At 34.3% G+C, this 16,846-nt stretch overlaps 1 protein-coding gene across 5 annotated transcripts in view; it reads left to right on the forward strand.

Moving 5' to 3' along the window:
* The window catches only part of LOC117089678 (liprin-alpha-2), a 207,375-nt gene that overhangs the window by 11,185 nt on the left and 179,344 nt on the right, over window positions 1-16,846 (forward strand). For all 5 annotated transcript variants that reach the window (XM_033221151.1, XM_033221154.1, XM_033221150.1 and 2 more), the window contains exons 2-3: window positions 3,436-3,600; window positions 9,029-9,103. In XM_033221151.1, the coding sequence (XP_033077042.1) occupies window positions 3,490-3,600; window positions 9,029-9,103 (186 nt within the window). In that variant the 5' untranslated portion in view covers window positions 3,436-3,489. The remainder of the gene's footprint in view (window positions 1-3,435; window positions 3,601-9,028; window positions 9,104-16,846) is intronic.

The following is a 16,846-nucleotide window of genomic DNA, read 5'->3' on the forward strand; positions in this document are numbered from 1 at the left end:
AAAAAAATGTATTTCCTTATTGACCTTACATTAAGTTTTGAAAGACAGATAGTAAGCAAGAAAAATACATGAATAAATATGACATTAGATAGGGACAAATGCTAAGAAGAACAAACAAAGCTAGGAAGGAGATATCCAATGTTGTAGGTAACCAGGGAAAATCTCATTGAAAAGTGGCATTTGAGTTAAAACATGAAAGAGATGGTGAAGTGAGATAGTCATACAGATATCTGAAAGAGAATGTTTTAGTTAGAGAAAATAAGAAATACAAAGCCCCTGTTGTGGGGACATGGATGTTTAACATGTTAAAAGCAAAATTAACAAAACTAAACAAACGAAAAACTGCAAGGCGGCCAACATAGCTATACCAGAATGAGCAAGAAGAAAAATAGGAGATGAGTTCAGAAAATTGAGATCCCTTTGGGATGTATAAGGACTTTGACTTTCACTTGAGCCCAATAAGAAGACATTAAAAATTTGAGCAGAAGTATAAATCACCTAACTCACATTTTAACTTAAATAGTGTTTTGAGAATAGCCTGAAGATGAAAGGCTGAAAGCAGGAGGTTTAAGGGGCTATTATAATTCAGGGGGAGATTATAGGTCTTGGACACAAATATTAGCAGTGGATGTGGTGGCAAGTGATCAGATTCTAGAAATTGAGGGAGCATGAAAAAGAGTGTTTACAAATACTGAATTGTTAACTTTAAGCTGGGTAAAGAGACAATGAGGGCATGAGGGTAGGGAGAAGCAGTTAAAAGTTCCATTTGCCAAATGTGAAGAGCGTGATTAAAAGATTTAAGTTGTCTCTGAAAACGGATGTCCTTTATAGCATCATTATTGTGTTTCTTTTCCTAGAGAGTGGGTATTTTATATTTCTAAATCTTACACTGTACTGTGCAAAATTAGATGCTGATATGTTTAATGAATTACTGTATTAAACAAGATGCTTTTAATTTACAATTAGAAAAAAGCAGTTTTCATTATATTATAAAGATTTCATTATTTATGTCATCAGATTGAAGGATAGATGTACATAATAATGTTAATTAGCCTAAGCTCTTGGGAAATAATGCCAGTTAACCATGGCCACAAGCTTAGCTTTCATATAGGCCAAACCTGTATGAAATATATAAAACTATATGACGTATGTAAATTTAACTCATTTATTAATATTTTAATCTGCTCAGCAAATATTAATTGCATACCTATAGATGTTGTGAATTGAGCTAACACCCAAATTCAGAGAGAATCAAGAGGAGTAAGGCAGACACTGTGTCAACTCTCTTGGAGCTTTTATTGCAATGGGAAAATAGAATGAAATTTAGTAGAACAATTTCTTTAAATTGCACATCATGAAATAGTCTGAAAAAAAAATTAGTAAGGGATTGAAATAGGGACTTGTGGAGGTGAGGAAAAGGAGAAACTACCTTAGACAGTAGTGAGCAAATGCCTTATTGAGAGATGATGTTTAAGCTGAGACAAACAATGGGAAAGAGCTGGTTAAATGAGGAACAAAGGAGTACTTTAGGCAGAGGGTACAGCATAAGCAAAGGCTTGACATACTGCGGAGCTAAAAGTAGGCCAGGAAAGCTGGAACATAGTTTGCCAGGGAAAGATTGGCATCAGATGACACTGGAAAAGTAGGCATTATTAAGTTCATGTAAATCTCCACAACCTGTGTAAAGTAGTTGGGATTTATGCAATGGATACATGTATCTGTAGAATTCGAGAGAATAGAATACCATAATTTATCAATCAGAGATTGATAAATGTTAAAGGGCTCCTTGAAAATTTCAGGTCATTTTCATACTGAAAAACTACTAATATTATGTTGACCCTTAAATATGACTTTTATCTACTGATTTATGTATGTTTAGTGTCTCAGATATTGGTGTTCTTTGTGCCCAATAATAGCAAAGTTTTCTAACATTTTGAGTCATAATTAGCGACAGCAAATGTAGAGAAATCAACCAAAAAATATGATACTAATACATGACACTGAATCTAACAGTGGAATAGTGAAGACCAAAATTTTTCTTTACAATTAAACTTTTAGAAAATATCTTGGAAAAAAGGAAAGTTGTTTTCTTTCCTTCTTTCCACCTTCAGTGTCTTATATCTGTTTTTAAATCTTTTATTTGGATAATTTCTGCTTATTTTCTTTATGTTGCATAAGTGGACACCACTTTTTTTTTTTTTTTTTTTTTTTTGAGACGGAGTCTCGCTCTGTCGCCCAGGCTGGAGTGCAGTGGCCGGATCTCAGCTCACTACAAGCTCCGCCTCCCAGGTTCGCGCCATTCTCCTGCCTCAGCCTCCCGAGTAGCTGGGACTACAGGCGCCCGCCACCTCGCCTGGCTAGTTTTTTTGTATTTTTTAGTAGAGACGGGGTTTCACCGTGTTAGCCAGGATGGTCTCGATCTCCTGACCTCGTGATCCGCCCGTCTCGGCCTCCCAAAGTGCTGGGATTACAGGCTTGAGCCACCGCGCCCGGCCTGGACACCACTTTTTGGCTTATGCTTTTCACTGTTCTTCCAAAGACCTTTCCTGTAATGCTTACCAGTTGTGTGTGGTTATTCAGTAGTAAAATTGTAATAACTGGTAATAATCAAGCAGTTTCTGATTTTCTTCTCATGTGTCGTTGGTTTTAGCAGTAGAACTTCCTTTTGAAATGAAAACAAATATGAAACCCCAATTCACAAAACATTTCAAAGCAGATCTTCTCTGGCAAGAGCTAAGAGTGTAGACCCTGAAATATCCTGGAAACTTCAGGGACTTTCCCTCCACCTCTGTCATGGCCCCAGAGGCTACCCTGGGAAATCATAGATTCTAACATAGACAATTCAAAACTATTTCCTTAACTTCCTTTCCTGAACTGACAATTGAGAATCTCAGTTACTATGTTCTAATTGGTTGCATATATTTTTCTATAACCTAATCTGAAGAATAATTGTGAATAAAACCATGAGATTATTTAAGCTAAATTAACATTATAATGATTATGCTCATTTTATTCAATTCAAATAATTTTAATGGCCATATGTAAATGAAATAAATTTTGACTTTCACTGTCATTCTCTAAAAAGGTCCTGATGCATCAAGCAATGTTCTTTCATCACTAACATACATATTTTGTCAAGTGTTCTATTTCTGCTGAATCCATACTGAAAGTATTAAATTTGTTAAAGGACTGCATAACATTTGCATTACATTTTTAAATTCAGTAACTTGTTATATGATGGAATACAATTTATCTTTAATGTATTTTATAAACCCTGTTTTAAACAGGTCTGTGCTTCTTTGTTGCCACTTGCAGTGTAACCTGCAGCTAACATTAGATACTATGTAAGCCTGCAGTGTTTTAAGGGGGAAGTCATTTGAAAGTGTTCGTGACTTGTATTCAGAAGATAACTGCATTTTCTGTTAAACCCAATAGCTATTACTGGAGCATTTGGAGTGCCTTGTGTCACGACATGAAAGGTCGCTAAGAATGACGGTGGTAAAACGGCAAGCCCAGTCTCCCTCAGGAGTATCCAGTGAAGTTGAAGTTCTCAAGGCACTGAAATCTTTGTTTGAGCACCACAAGGCCTTGGATGAAAAGGTATAGTATGGACAAAAGATTTCAAGCTTGACTACACTTCCGTCATCATCATCAACCTCTTTGTCTTCATCCATTGACTCACCTGACTTCTAAAGTCAGTCAGTTGAGGAATACATTTGAGTTATACGAAAAATCATTATTTTAAGTGAAAATGGATTACCGTGTGGATGTTGGTAATATTCATAAACATCTTCTTTTTCTAAGCCACTGAATCTGTGACCTATCAGAATTAGACTTCTATTACGGTACATTATAGCCCCACTTCAGATGGCATTCAAAATGTTGTATCATTTAATATTATTATTGAGTCTCTCTCTCTCTGTCTCTCTCTCTCTCTCTCAAACCCTGGTCTTTCTCTATAGATTCCAAAATAAGAGATCACTAACTGAAAATTATATCTATTTTGAAGTGCAAATTGGATGTACTTTAACTTTTAGACATTTATTTTAGAAGCATCTGATTTTCTAATGTCTCTAATATCCTAGTTTTAAATATTCATTTGAAGAGCTTCTGCAAGTAACATCATAAGGTATTAGTAGAAAAATTTGTGTTTAGATATTTTTTAAAGTAGCTGTAAGCTTCTCTTAGCTGTTACTCAAATAAGTTCTACTGACATATATAAACCAATAGGATGATAATATTCTTTGGAGATTAGGATGGCTTATGACATGATTTCAATTTTGTAAAATTTCAAAGACTGAACTTATAAAAATCAATAAAGCTTTAGGAGTTAGAGTGGAAATTGGGACACTTCATTGTAAAGTATCTGACAAGTTCTGAGCATTAAAATCCAAACTAGGGATTATTTCCGAGTTATATATAGTTTTTAAGCATGCAGACATTTTTGTTCTATTTAATATTTATATACATTTATATTTTTATCATTGGTATTTCAGATGTTCCGAGAACAGGGGATTATGTGGAATGTGTATGTAAGGATAATTATAATTCTGCCTTCTAGAGTATTAAGAAGAAGTTGTATCTCATTTTTATTTTAGCAATGAGAAATGACTAGTATAAGAATTATTTTGAATAAAACAGAAATGAATATTATATAAAAATTCTTGCTAAATATGACATCAAATAATTATTTAATATTCAACATTTAATTTCATATTATATTTCCTCTTTTTTATAAAAGTGCTAAGAATTTACAAGAGTTTATATGTATAGAATTTTTAGTATGTGTCAGACTCCATGGGAGATGTTTGACACACAGAGATAAATAAGATATTCTCATTATGACTGAGAAGTTCAGAGTTAGTGGTAGGAATTCACATATCAATGAAAAACAATTCAACAAAGACATATTTCCATCACAATATGTAGTCACAGAAAAGGTTATGACTGTGTGAGTAATGACAAAGATAAGGATGTCTTCAAGAAAGGGTGACATTTGATCTAGGTATTAAAGAATGATTAAGTGTTTTTTAAGCAGAGAAATACACTCTAAGCAGCAGGACCCACACAGAAAATTACCCAAAACTGTAAGAAGAGAAGGACCTGTTCAGAGAAAATTCAAGAGTTTTTTTTTTTTTTTTTTTTTTTTTGAGACGGAGTCTCACTCTGTCACCCAAGCTGGAGTGCACTGGCCAGATCTCAGCTCACTGCAAGCTCCGCCTCCTGGGTTCACGCCATTCTCCTGCCTCAGCCTCCCGAGTAGCTGGGACTACAGGCGCCCGCCACCTCGCCCGGCTAGTTTTTTGTATTTTTTAGTAGAGACGGGGTTTCACCGTGTTAGCCAGGATGGTCTCAATCTCCTGACCTTGTGATCCGCCCGCCTCGGCCTCCCAAAGTGCTGGGATTACAGGCTTGAGCCACCGCGCCCGGCCAATTCAAGAGTTTTAAATGACTTAAATGAAGATACTAGAGAATGTATGACTTGAGATATTTCCTATAAGCATTCCCATATCACTTAAGTGAGGGATGCTTTTACAAAAGAGTGATTATTTATCAGAATAGAGGTAATAAACAGCATTTAAGACAAATAACCTGGTCATGTGAGTACATTTAAGAAGAAAATGGCTGTTGTACAACTTAATCTAGAAATAATTTACTTTATAGAAGTTCAGTGGGTTTAGCGCAACTAAATGAGTTGTTCTATCATATGGCCATAGGAGCTATAATAATATGCATTAACTCACCGGAGGTATCCTGAACATTGGTGAGTTCAGGGACAACTGGACTGATTATCAACAAGTAATCCTCAGTGGCCTAAAGAAGACATGTTATGAGTTGGGACTCTAGAGTCAGAGAGATCTGGACAACTGACTTGACCATTCATTCTCAAAGCATCAATTACCTCTTATCTTGAATTAAGATAATACTAGTACTGACCTCAGAATTGTCATGAGGATTAGATATGATCTGATATGCAAAGCTTTCAGCTAGTGCTTAGCATATGGCAAGTCCTCAGTGGACATTTATGAATATTGTTATTAACAGGAGTAAATATCAGCATTTGATAAAACTTTCAAACCAAGTAAAAATGTTGGTATTATTCTTGATCCAGATGCTTGTTTAAAATAGCATTTCATTTAGTTATCAAGGAACTCATATGTGTCTAAGTGCCTTCACAGACAATTTCCCTAAGAGTAACTCACAGCTTCTCACAGGGATGAGGAGGGATGCGGATATAGATATGCAAACAAGTAATACTGTATATATAGAAAGTCAGAAAAAGATGCAGTTAACCATACCTTGGGAACAAGAAACAAACAACTTTATCATAGAGGGATTAGTACATATGCAGAACTAAATAAACTCTACAAGGATTGAGCATAGCTGTAGATAGTTGCAGCAATTCATAATTTTCATTATTAATGTCCAATTATTTATATAGCCACTAAATTGTAGAATGACAACTATAGTTGTGAGAAAATATAGTTGTGTTTTCCAATTACTCAGAAATCATTGACTATTAAAAAAACATATCAGACATGTATAGGAAATGTAAACCAAAACAAATTAAATTTATATGCCATCCTTATATATTTTCATTATCAAATATCTCAGTGTCAAAAATGAATTAGAGCTTCTGGTCTGAGGAGATTTCCTCAAAAATATTTTCTGTTGTAGGAGTGATAATTCCCCAAATGCAAACCGGCCATATATTAATTTCAGTTTGCATTATTGATATTCACAGCAGCAATTTTTAAATTTATAACATAACTCAAAATATATTCAGATTTTTTTTATTTTCTTGTAAAATAGTTTTAGATTTATTACTTCATGGACAACATAATCTCAATTTGTAAACCACTATTCTAAATATATGAGAAATTATTATTTTATTTTCATATTGTTGGATAAATATGATAATTTTTATTCCTTAAAAACTCACTAAAATGAAAATATAAATGCTTAAATTGTAGTAAATAGAAAACAGTTTGGAATAGTTCTAAGAGTTTAAGTTTAGCAAACGAAAGCCAGAAAGATATTTTAACCTACCATGTAAGCTAGATTCAACCATTTCTTACATGATATGAATGACTTAGAGAGATTTTAATGTGTCAATATTTTAAAATATGGTAACTTCCTCTCTCTACAGCAGTTTAAGTGTGATATGATCAAGCTTGTGTATGGTGAAATTATTACCATATTTAGATTACTTCTTATTGCTGTTCTCATTAACCAGGTTTACTAGGCCTTCTTCAGAACACCAGTATTTTACAGTTGGTATTTTAGAATATGGGAATCCCTGGTAAACACCATACATCTGTTGAAACGTTTTTTTATATATGCATTCCACACATCAGCTGTCCTGCTCATTTTCATGGCTTCAGGATATTTGCTTCTTTTTCATCTATTCAAAATTCATAAAAAAGCATTCTCCAAATCAAATCATCAAATATTTCCTGCTATGTAACTAGTGTTTGGTTATTAATCAGCATTAATTCTATGTATTTGTTAACAATTGGATATTTGTCTAACAGGAATGATGCTTGGCAGTTAATCTCTAGCTCAATATGATGAAAGATCCTGTGCAACTGTTTTAGACATCAAGTCTCCATTTATGTGTGTATTATTGTTTTTAGAGAATTTGAGCATAACAAAATATAATTAATATTAAAACCCCTACTTGGATATTTTTATTGCTGATTCATGGTCTGTTTCAGGAATTAAATGCATCCATTCATCTGAATATATGTGGTATCATAATACAATACTAAAATGTGATTTAGATTTTTTAAAATTCCTAATTAGATTCTAGGTTAATAGGTCATTACTGACTTTTTGTTTGTTTGCTGACTGGAAAAATAATATTATAATTCCAACTTAAATTTGTTTATGTATCTGGGTTTTTACATATTTTATAAATTTAATCTCTATTACCAGTTAAATCTTATTAGAGGAGAAAAGTACCATTTATTAAAATATACTGTCAGTAAGTTAACAAAATAAAAGCTCATAGGAATATAATTATATATTAAAATACATCTTAACTGCACAAATACTTTGGCATTCCCATGAAAAATCTATGTTAATTTATAAATAATCGAAAACCCACCATGAATTGCATCTTAAGTTAAAGCTATAAAGTTTTTTTTTATTTTTTAGGTAAAATCAAACTGCTGTGGTCATTCATTTTAATTCAGCAATATTTATTTCTATGAATTGTTATATATATAAAATACATTTATTTAATATATATCAAGACATATCTATAGATCTAAACATATAACTAAAACAATTTTAGAAGTTCTAAGAAAGCAAGAATCAAATAAATACTTCTTTGAGTTTCAGTTATGTAAGAAGCAAGTATGAATTATGATTTTCAAACTAAAATATACAGAGATTTTGGTTCTATAAAATACAATGGTTTAACTTTTGGTATCTGAAAGTTAGTTGGAAATTCCAAAATACTTAAATACTTTACAGTTCCCCTAAAACAAAGTAGACCTCTAATTAATACAAAACATAGAAGCAAAGAACATTTTTCAGGTTTTAAAAGGCCTTTCCTTCAGGCAAATTATTTTTGAAGTTAGATACTATTTACCAAATGAAAATTTACTTGTTATTTTACAGAAGTAGAGAAAAAGGTGGGGTATTTTTTTTTCCTATTTGTCATGCTTAGTCAGTGACTATTTTTCAGATGAATTCATAATGTACTTTTAAACTTTGTATCCGCTTACTATGAATCAGAATTCAGAGCAAGACAAGTCAATCTCCAGCCCCACCTGAAGCTCTATCAGGGAACTACCAAAAGGATTTGCTTACAAGGAAATCCCTCGATACAGTGACAATACGGGGTGGCAATGCTTTCATTGTATTTTTGCCAGGTTTAGTATTCAGAGCACGCAGGGATATAAATACTTCTTTAATAATTTGCCAAATTGACTGTCTCTGATGATGTTAATGATGGATTCAGCACAGTTTAATATGTATGGGATGTACATTACTGCACATATTTTGATTTTTCTTCTAGGTAAGGGAGCGACTGAGGGTTTCTTTAGAAAGAGTCTCTGCACTGGAAGAAGAACTAGCTGCTGCTAATCAGGAGGTAACATGCCACACTTTCTCCTCTTTTGAGGTGCAATATCGCTGACATTACATCCCTTGTGTTTCACGTCACTTTTATTAATACTGTCACTAAAAATAAATTACATGCTGTCTATGCCATTGAACAAGGCTTGTTGAAATTAGTTACCAGAGTCTTGCTTTCTGATTTTTGGTTATTTATATGTGTCACTACTAGACAAAAGGAAAATTATCAAGAGCTAGTGACATGCGAGCTAGTGAGATGAAGATTTAGAAAGACTGCAGGCAGAGCGTCAGTCCTTTCAAGAAGGAAAACACTGCTCCAAAATTGGAACACATATCAAATAACTGTTAAACTTAGAAAATGCTACAAATAAAAGTGAACTCCTTAGAGAGATATACTTCTGCTCAGGTCCTGCCTATTCTTATCTTCTAAAAGCACTGTACTCATGTTTAGTAACATCACTGAATCCACTTCTGCTACTCTTCACAACTCCAAAAAAAGTATTTTCAATCATCTTTTCAAGATTTATAGAGTTATTTTCTCTTTGGAAGATTTTACTTCTCTTGGGTTTTAGTGCACAAATTATCTTGGATAATTAGGCATATATAGAGAGTAAATAAATCTGTTTATATATACATTTATCTGTCTATACATATTTCTCTCTATATATATAATATATAATATATATATATATATATAATACCTAGTTTTATACCTCAAGTATTATTATAGTCTCCTATAGGCAGTGTGGTACATTTGATTGATTTTACATAGATCAAATAACATTTTACATATATATAGATATATAGAGATAAGCAAATTTAACCTGTGTCAGCCATTAAAATAGTCCCATCTCTCTTTTTCTCTGACATTTATAAGGCTGCTTTTTTCCTAGCAGTTTATTCCAGTAATGTAATATTGGTATTACTAGTGTTGGACATACTAATATAATTTAGCAAAATCTTCCTACTCTTAAATAAGCAAGGGTAGAGGGGAGGGAATAATGAAGAGGGTTGATTAATGAGTACAAATTTTCTGTTAGATAGAAGAAATATGGCCTAGTGTTTGATAGATCAGTAGATTGATTATAGTTAACATTAATCTAATATACATTTCACAATAGCTAGAAGACAGTAATTGAAATGTTCCTAGCAAAAAGTAAAGATAAATAGTTAATGTGGTAGATATTACAAATAACCTGATTTGATCTTTACACATTATATAAGTGTATCAAATTATCACAAGTACTCCAAAGTATGTACATCTATTATGGATCAATAAAATAAGTAAATATAAATAGATTTATAAATAGATATAAGGCTAAGATCAGTAATGATAAGTCCTATAAAGGAATTTATAACAAGATGATGTTTACATATGCATTATGCATACAGACAAATACACAGTTTCAAACCACTCAATAAATCTTGTCAGTATAAACTTCTTTTTTTTTTTTTTTTTGAGACGGAGTCTTGCTCTGTTGCCCTGGCTGGAGTGCAGTGGTGCGATCTTGGCTCACTCTGGCCTCCGCCTGCTGGGTTCAAGGGATGCTCCTGCCTCAGCCTCCCTAGTAGCTGGGATTACAGGCACCCACCACCACACTCAGCTAATTTTTTGTATTTTTGGTAGAGATGGGGTTTCCCTATGTTGGTCAGGCTGGTCTCGAACTCCTGACCCCATGATCCAACCACCTCGGCCTCCCAAAGTGCTGAGATTACACACGTGAGCCACTGCGCCCAGCCATTCTTTTGTTCTTTAAAATAAACTACATTAATTAAATGAGTGTATATATGCTTTTGTTTGTCCCAGCCGTAACAATTTAACCTTTAGAAATAATGGACTTGCAGCTAGAAGGAGAGTAAATTCTGTGTGAATTAAAGGCTAGTAATGTTAAAAGCATAAATGGTAAAATAGCCATTTTTAAAAAGCAAAGAAAGCTTTTTGATGACCAGATTTAGCTTAGTAAACAGGATGGTTTGAAAAAAAAAAAAAAAGACAAAGAAATAAGAGATTGGTACCTCTCAGTCATAATAGAAGAAAAGAACCTCTGGAGTAATAGGTAATGACAAGGAGTATGCAGTCTTTTAAAGAGATGGGGTCGATAAATTATCTTCAGGATGGGGTGTACTTGTTCCTGGAACTATCAGGAAAAAAATGTTAAATGTGTATTCATATTATATTTTATTAATGTTAATTGTGATTTTTATATGTGATAAGATATACATTCATTTTGGAAGCATTTCTCAAAATATTTCATTGATAAGGGCAAACAAACAAAAAGTTTGGTGACTACTAATATAAAAGCATGGCTTAATATGACTGTGAAAGAATTTATGTTTGTCATAAACAAAGGTGTGATGAGACTACTTGGCTAAAATAAGCTGAAATAAAAATGTCCCATAGGCCAGGCGCGGTGGCACACGCCTGTAATCCCAGCGCTTTGAGAGGCCGAGGTGGGCGCATCAGGAGGTCAAGAGATCCAGACATCCTGGCTAACATGGTGAAACCCCGTCTCTACTAAAAGTACGAAAAAAAAAAAAATTGCCGGGCGCGGTGGCTCAAGCCTGTAATCCCAGCACTTTGGGAGGCCGAGACGGGCGGATCACGAGGTCAGGAGATCGAGACCATCCTGGCTAACACGGTGAAACCCCGTCTCTACTAAAAAATACAAAAATCTAGCCAGGCGAGGTGGCGGGCGCCTGTAGTCCCAGCTACTCGGGAGGCTGAGGCAGGAGAATGGGGTGAACCCGGGAGGCGGAGCTTGCAGTGAGCCGAGATCACGCCACTGCACTCCAGCCTGGGCGACAGAGCGAGACTCCGTCTCAAAGTGAGGCTCTGCAAATTTGCTCCAGAAATAGCAACTAAGTAGTTACTTCAATTATACATAAAATTGAACAGCAACCCTTGAGAACAAAAGTGGAGGAAAGATTTATGACTGTTTTCTGGAATATAGTTTTATCCCTCAAGTATTATTATAGTCTCCTACAGGCAGTGTGGTACATTTGATTTTACATAGATAAAATTTTTGCTTCTTTGTGGGGAAAAGAAAGAGAGATCAGACTGTTACTGTGTCTATATAGAAAGAAGTAGACATAAGAGACTGCATTTTGTTCTGTATTTGAGATGCTGTTAATCTGTAACCCTACCCTCAACCCTGTCCTGGCAAGAGACAAGTGCTGTGGTGACTCAAGATTTAATGGATTTGGGGCTGTGCAGGGTGTGCTTTGTTAAACAAGTGCCTGAAGGCAGCATACTTGTTAAAAGTCATCACCATTCTCTTAATCTCAAGTACCCAGGGACACGTACATTGCCAAAGGTCGCAGGGACCTCTGCCTAGGAAAGTTAGGTATTGTCCAAAGTTTCTCCCCATGTGATAGTCTGAAATATGGCCTTGTGGGAAGGGAAAGACCTGATCGTCCCCCAGCCTGACACCAGTGAAGGGTCTGTGCTAAGGAGGACTAGTGTAAGAGGAAAAAGCCCTCTTGGCAGTTGAGATAGAGAAAAGCATCTTTCTCCTGCCTGTCCCTGGGCAATGGAACATCTCGGTGTAAAACCCAATTGTGTGTTCTGTTTACTGAGAAAGGAGAAAACCGCCTTAGGCCTGAAGGTAGGATGTACTAGCCGCAATGCTGCTCTTTATGCACTATAAAGATTTGTGGAGATGTTTGCATATGCATATCAAGGCACAGCACTTTTCCTTAAACTTATTCATGTCACAGAGATCTTTATTCACATGTCTTACTGCTGACCTTCTCCCTAGGATGATCCTATTATCCTGCCACTTCCCTTTTTACAAGATGGTAAAGATGACCTCAATAAATACTGAGGGAACTCAGAGACCGGTGCCCGGGGCGGGTCCTCTATATGCTGAGCGCCAGTCCCCTGGGCCCACCTTTTCTTTCTCTATACTTTATCACTGTGTCTCATTTTCTTTCTCAAGTCTCTCGTTCCACCTAAGGAGAAACCCCCATAGGTGTGGAGGGGCAGGCCACCCCTTCACTTCTTAACATTCCTGTATATCTACTGCAGACTTTTCTGAATGCTTTTTGTTTTGCTTAAAATCATTTGTAAAAATAAGAGTCATTTGCATAAGTAAAAATCATGTCTGTTAGTAATTATTGTGCTCATTATTAACTTCCATATGTTTGGGTTTTGTTGTTGATTTTAACTAATGTCCATGTGGCTTGACTTGAATCCCTATTTAGAAATTCACAAACCCAGCGATAAAGAAAATTATCTTTAGTTTTCTAATAATAAATCGCTTATAAACAGTGATCCTTTTAAGAGAGTAAGTAGGAGAAAAGTCAACTTTAACTTTTTAATAAAATTGATATTTCAAAATTAAATACAAAAAAAATCAGAAGACACTTGCAGTTTGAGTTTTTGATTCTCTATAGTAACAGCAATTAGTATTAGAAATCGCTGTAAATAAAGCATCTTGTATTGGTGGTAACAAGATATATTTAGAAACCTGACAAAATACGTTTAGAAAAATTCATACTATTAGCAGCTTTAGGATAAGAACTAGGTGACTTTTGAATGTTGGAGGTAATAACTGAAGAAGATAGTTTATAAAACAAAGAGCAAATTTTCATGCAAAAGAAAGTTTAAAAAATTATTAAGAGCCAAATGCAAATATATAATATAGATGAAAATAATCAGGAACCAGAGCAAAAGTCCTGCATATGGCTAAATGAGCAAGGAGCTGGAGAAATTTTATTTGGTGCTTCAGATTTAATTTTTTTTTTCTCTTTATAGACAGGATCTCACTCTGTTGCCAAGCCTGCAGTGCAGTGGCACGATCAAGGCTCACTGCACCCTCCACCTCTTAGCCTCAGGTGATCCTCAAACCTCAGCCTTCCAAGTAGCTGGGACTACAGTTGTGTGCCACTATGCCCAGCTAATTTTTTTTGTATTCTTTGTAGAGATGGAGTTTTGCCATGTTGTCCAGGCTGGTCTTGAACTGCAGGGGTCAGTCTGCCCAACTCGGCCTCCCAAAGCACTGAGATTTCAGGTGTGAGCCACCACACCCGGCAATATTTCTGATTTTAAATTAAATTTAAAATGTATTTACAAGTGTCCCTTAACACTCAAATCTATTTGTTTTCTGAGTTCATGTTGCCATCTTGAAGAGTAAGGATGCCACATTATGATCATCTGTTTGGTTCCTGAGTTTCTGGTTGTTATAGTGACCATTTAGATATAAAACCTTATCCAAATTTTTTTTCTGAATTCATTCAATTCCCAAATTCAGAACGGAGAATTAAGAAAAGAGATTTAGATTGTGAATGATATCTTGATATATTCATACATATACATATATGCATATGTAGAATCTGAAAAAAACTATACAGTTTATTCTATCATCATTACATCATTTTAATAGACTTTATTCTCTCATCTATATATCGTTATTATATATGGAGAGAGGCTCTCTCTCTCTCTCTCTCTCTTTTTCTCTCTCTCTCTCTCTCTCTCTCTCTCTCTCTCTCTCTCTCCCCACACACACCTACCACTTGTCTTATTCTCACAGATGGGTTTGGAGTTATCACCTCCTAATATATTTTCTTTATATAATCTCTTTCATAGGTCCCTCATCTATTCTTCCCAGACATCCAGGAATTCAACCATGACTTCTGTAGAAAAGAAACTAAAATCTATAGTTCAAGGTGTATGCACTACTCTGAGCCCCACAAAAGATTTCAGACATCCCTTTGGCATTTCCACAGGGCTTTGTTAATGATTGTATAGATTATTCTCTCCTACAAATTTCCAGCAGGGGGGCCAGTGCGAGCTGAAATCTAGTTCAGGGTTTGGTAATCCAGACATGCACGGGAGGACATAGCCACCTGTAGGGGGTATATTTTCTAACTTACACAAAAGTGCCTTATGCTCTGGTGGGCCTGAATTGCCACCTAGTTTTCCTGATGTCCTCTTAGATTCTATATGGCACATTAATGTAATAAAGTTTTGTTAAAAAGAATACAAAACTACTATGTGTTCTTTTCTGGAAAAAGCCCCCAAACATTCTGCTATGTGAAAAGAATGAAATTGCATAGAATAATCTCAATATTTTTCAAATATAAATAATAATAATTCATTATTACAGGAATAGAAAAAGTTTTAGATATAAGTACCAAACTCAAATTATTTGTTTTCTCCATTGTTTGCAAGTATATAGACCATATGTATCTGTAGTGTTTGAATTTTTAATAACTTTTCATTATTCTTATAAACAAATAAAATAATAAAGTCGTTTTAGAGTCAGATTTTATTGTCCATAATGACATTAATACTAGATCATTTTATGGACTTTACTGAGGGATTTAAATCCCTCAGTACATGCTAAATACATATATGTCAGTACACTAATGCTGGCAAGTACATACTATTATTTTACAAATGAGACCAGAGAAGTTATTTCTCCCAATGTGCTACTATTCCCTCCTACTTGAAAATGTAGTTATCTTTGAATTTGTATTAACTCTCTGTTTTCAATTGTTTCAATTTATGTATATAATTGTGTCTATAATGTTCCCCATATCGTTTTACTCTCATCTTTTTCCATATGTATTAAAATTGCAATAGTTCAGGTCTTCATGCATACTCACCTGAAATATTACAGTAGGGTTTTATCTGTTCTCATCGCTTCTCTCTTTTGCTGTATAATTCTGCAAGGTTAAACTTGCTAAGTGAAGCCCCAATTATAATGATTACTTTTGTAATATGTTCTCATCTATAATATATACATATATATGATATATGCCATATTAATACATTGATAACATAATGATATGTTATATTAATATATGTTAACAATGTAGTGATATATGGTACACAGACTTGTAACATGCCATCAAAAATTTCTTCAATGTTCCTAACCTACAGATTCTACTTTAACTCCACTACCTCTGCTGCTCTACCTGAGTCATTCTAAGGCCTTGTTAAGTCATAGAGTATATTGTTTTAAAGAAGCCAACATTTTTCCTGACTATAAATCTTACTTATGCTAAGGTCTTTCCTGGAATATCTCCACAACCCCAAATCACTCATTGAAAACATATTTCCCTATTTAAGCTCAAGCTCAGATGTCACCTCTTTAATGAACTATTTTATAATTCTTTGCCAATAGGCTCCTTAATTTAAGTGGCTAAAGCTCATTGCTTCAGCCTGTATTATGACTGTTCAACAAGTATTAGGGTTAATTTTATACTTGTGTAAGCTATGTCATTAGTTTACTGAGCAAATAGACTTCATCTCTCTCCTTTATATTATTTCACTCAGTAACAGTGATATGAACCTCTTGATCAATATATATTTGTCAAATTGCATTATATACACTTCATTCTGACTAGTGTTTTCATGTTGTTCCTTGACTATTCTTTTAATGAACCATTTGAACAACATTTGGTATGCTCAATAAACAGCAATATGTTGATCATATGTATCAAATGAACAAGTTGTTTCTTCTTTCAATTTAATTAGTGAATCTCTGTCATGTGCAGAAAATTTTGAGAGTCTCTGAAAGTAAGAAATAGAAAGAAAGAAAATAAATGAGGTATTAAGTAAAATTTCATGTAACTTGCCCTCTATTGAAAGAAATAGACATATACACATATTACTAAGATGTAATTTAGTGCAAAATAACTAAATACAAACTACAGGCATAAGTAAAATACAGAAGGGAACAGAGAAGAAGGGTATTCTGTGTCAAAGGATCGGAGAAGACTTCTACCTAAAAATACAGCGTTTGAGCATATC

Source organism: Trachypithecus francoisi, unplaced genomic scaffold, assembly GCF_009764315.1.
Source record: "Trachypithecus francoisi isolate TF-2019V2 unplaced genomic scaffold, Tfra_2.0 Lachesis_group11, whole genome shotgun sequence".
Taxonomy (NCBI): Eukaryota; Metazoa; Chordata; class Mammalia; order Primates; family Cercopithecidae; genus Trachypithecus; species Trachypithecus francoisi.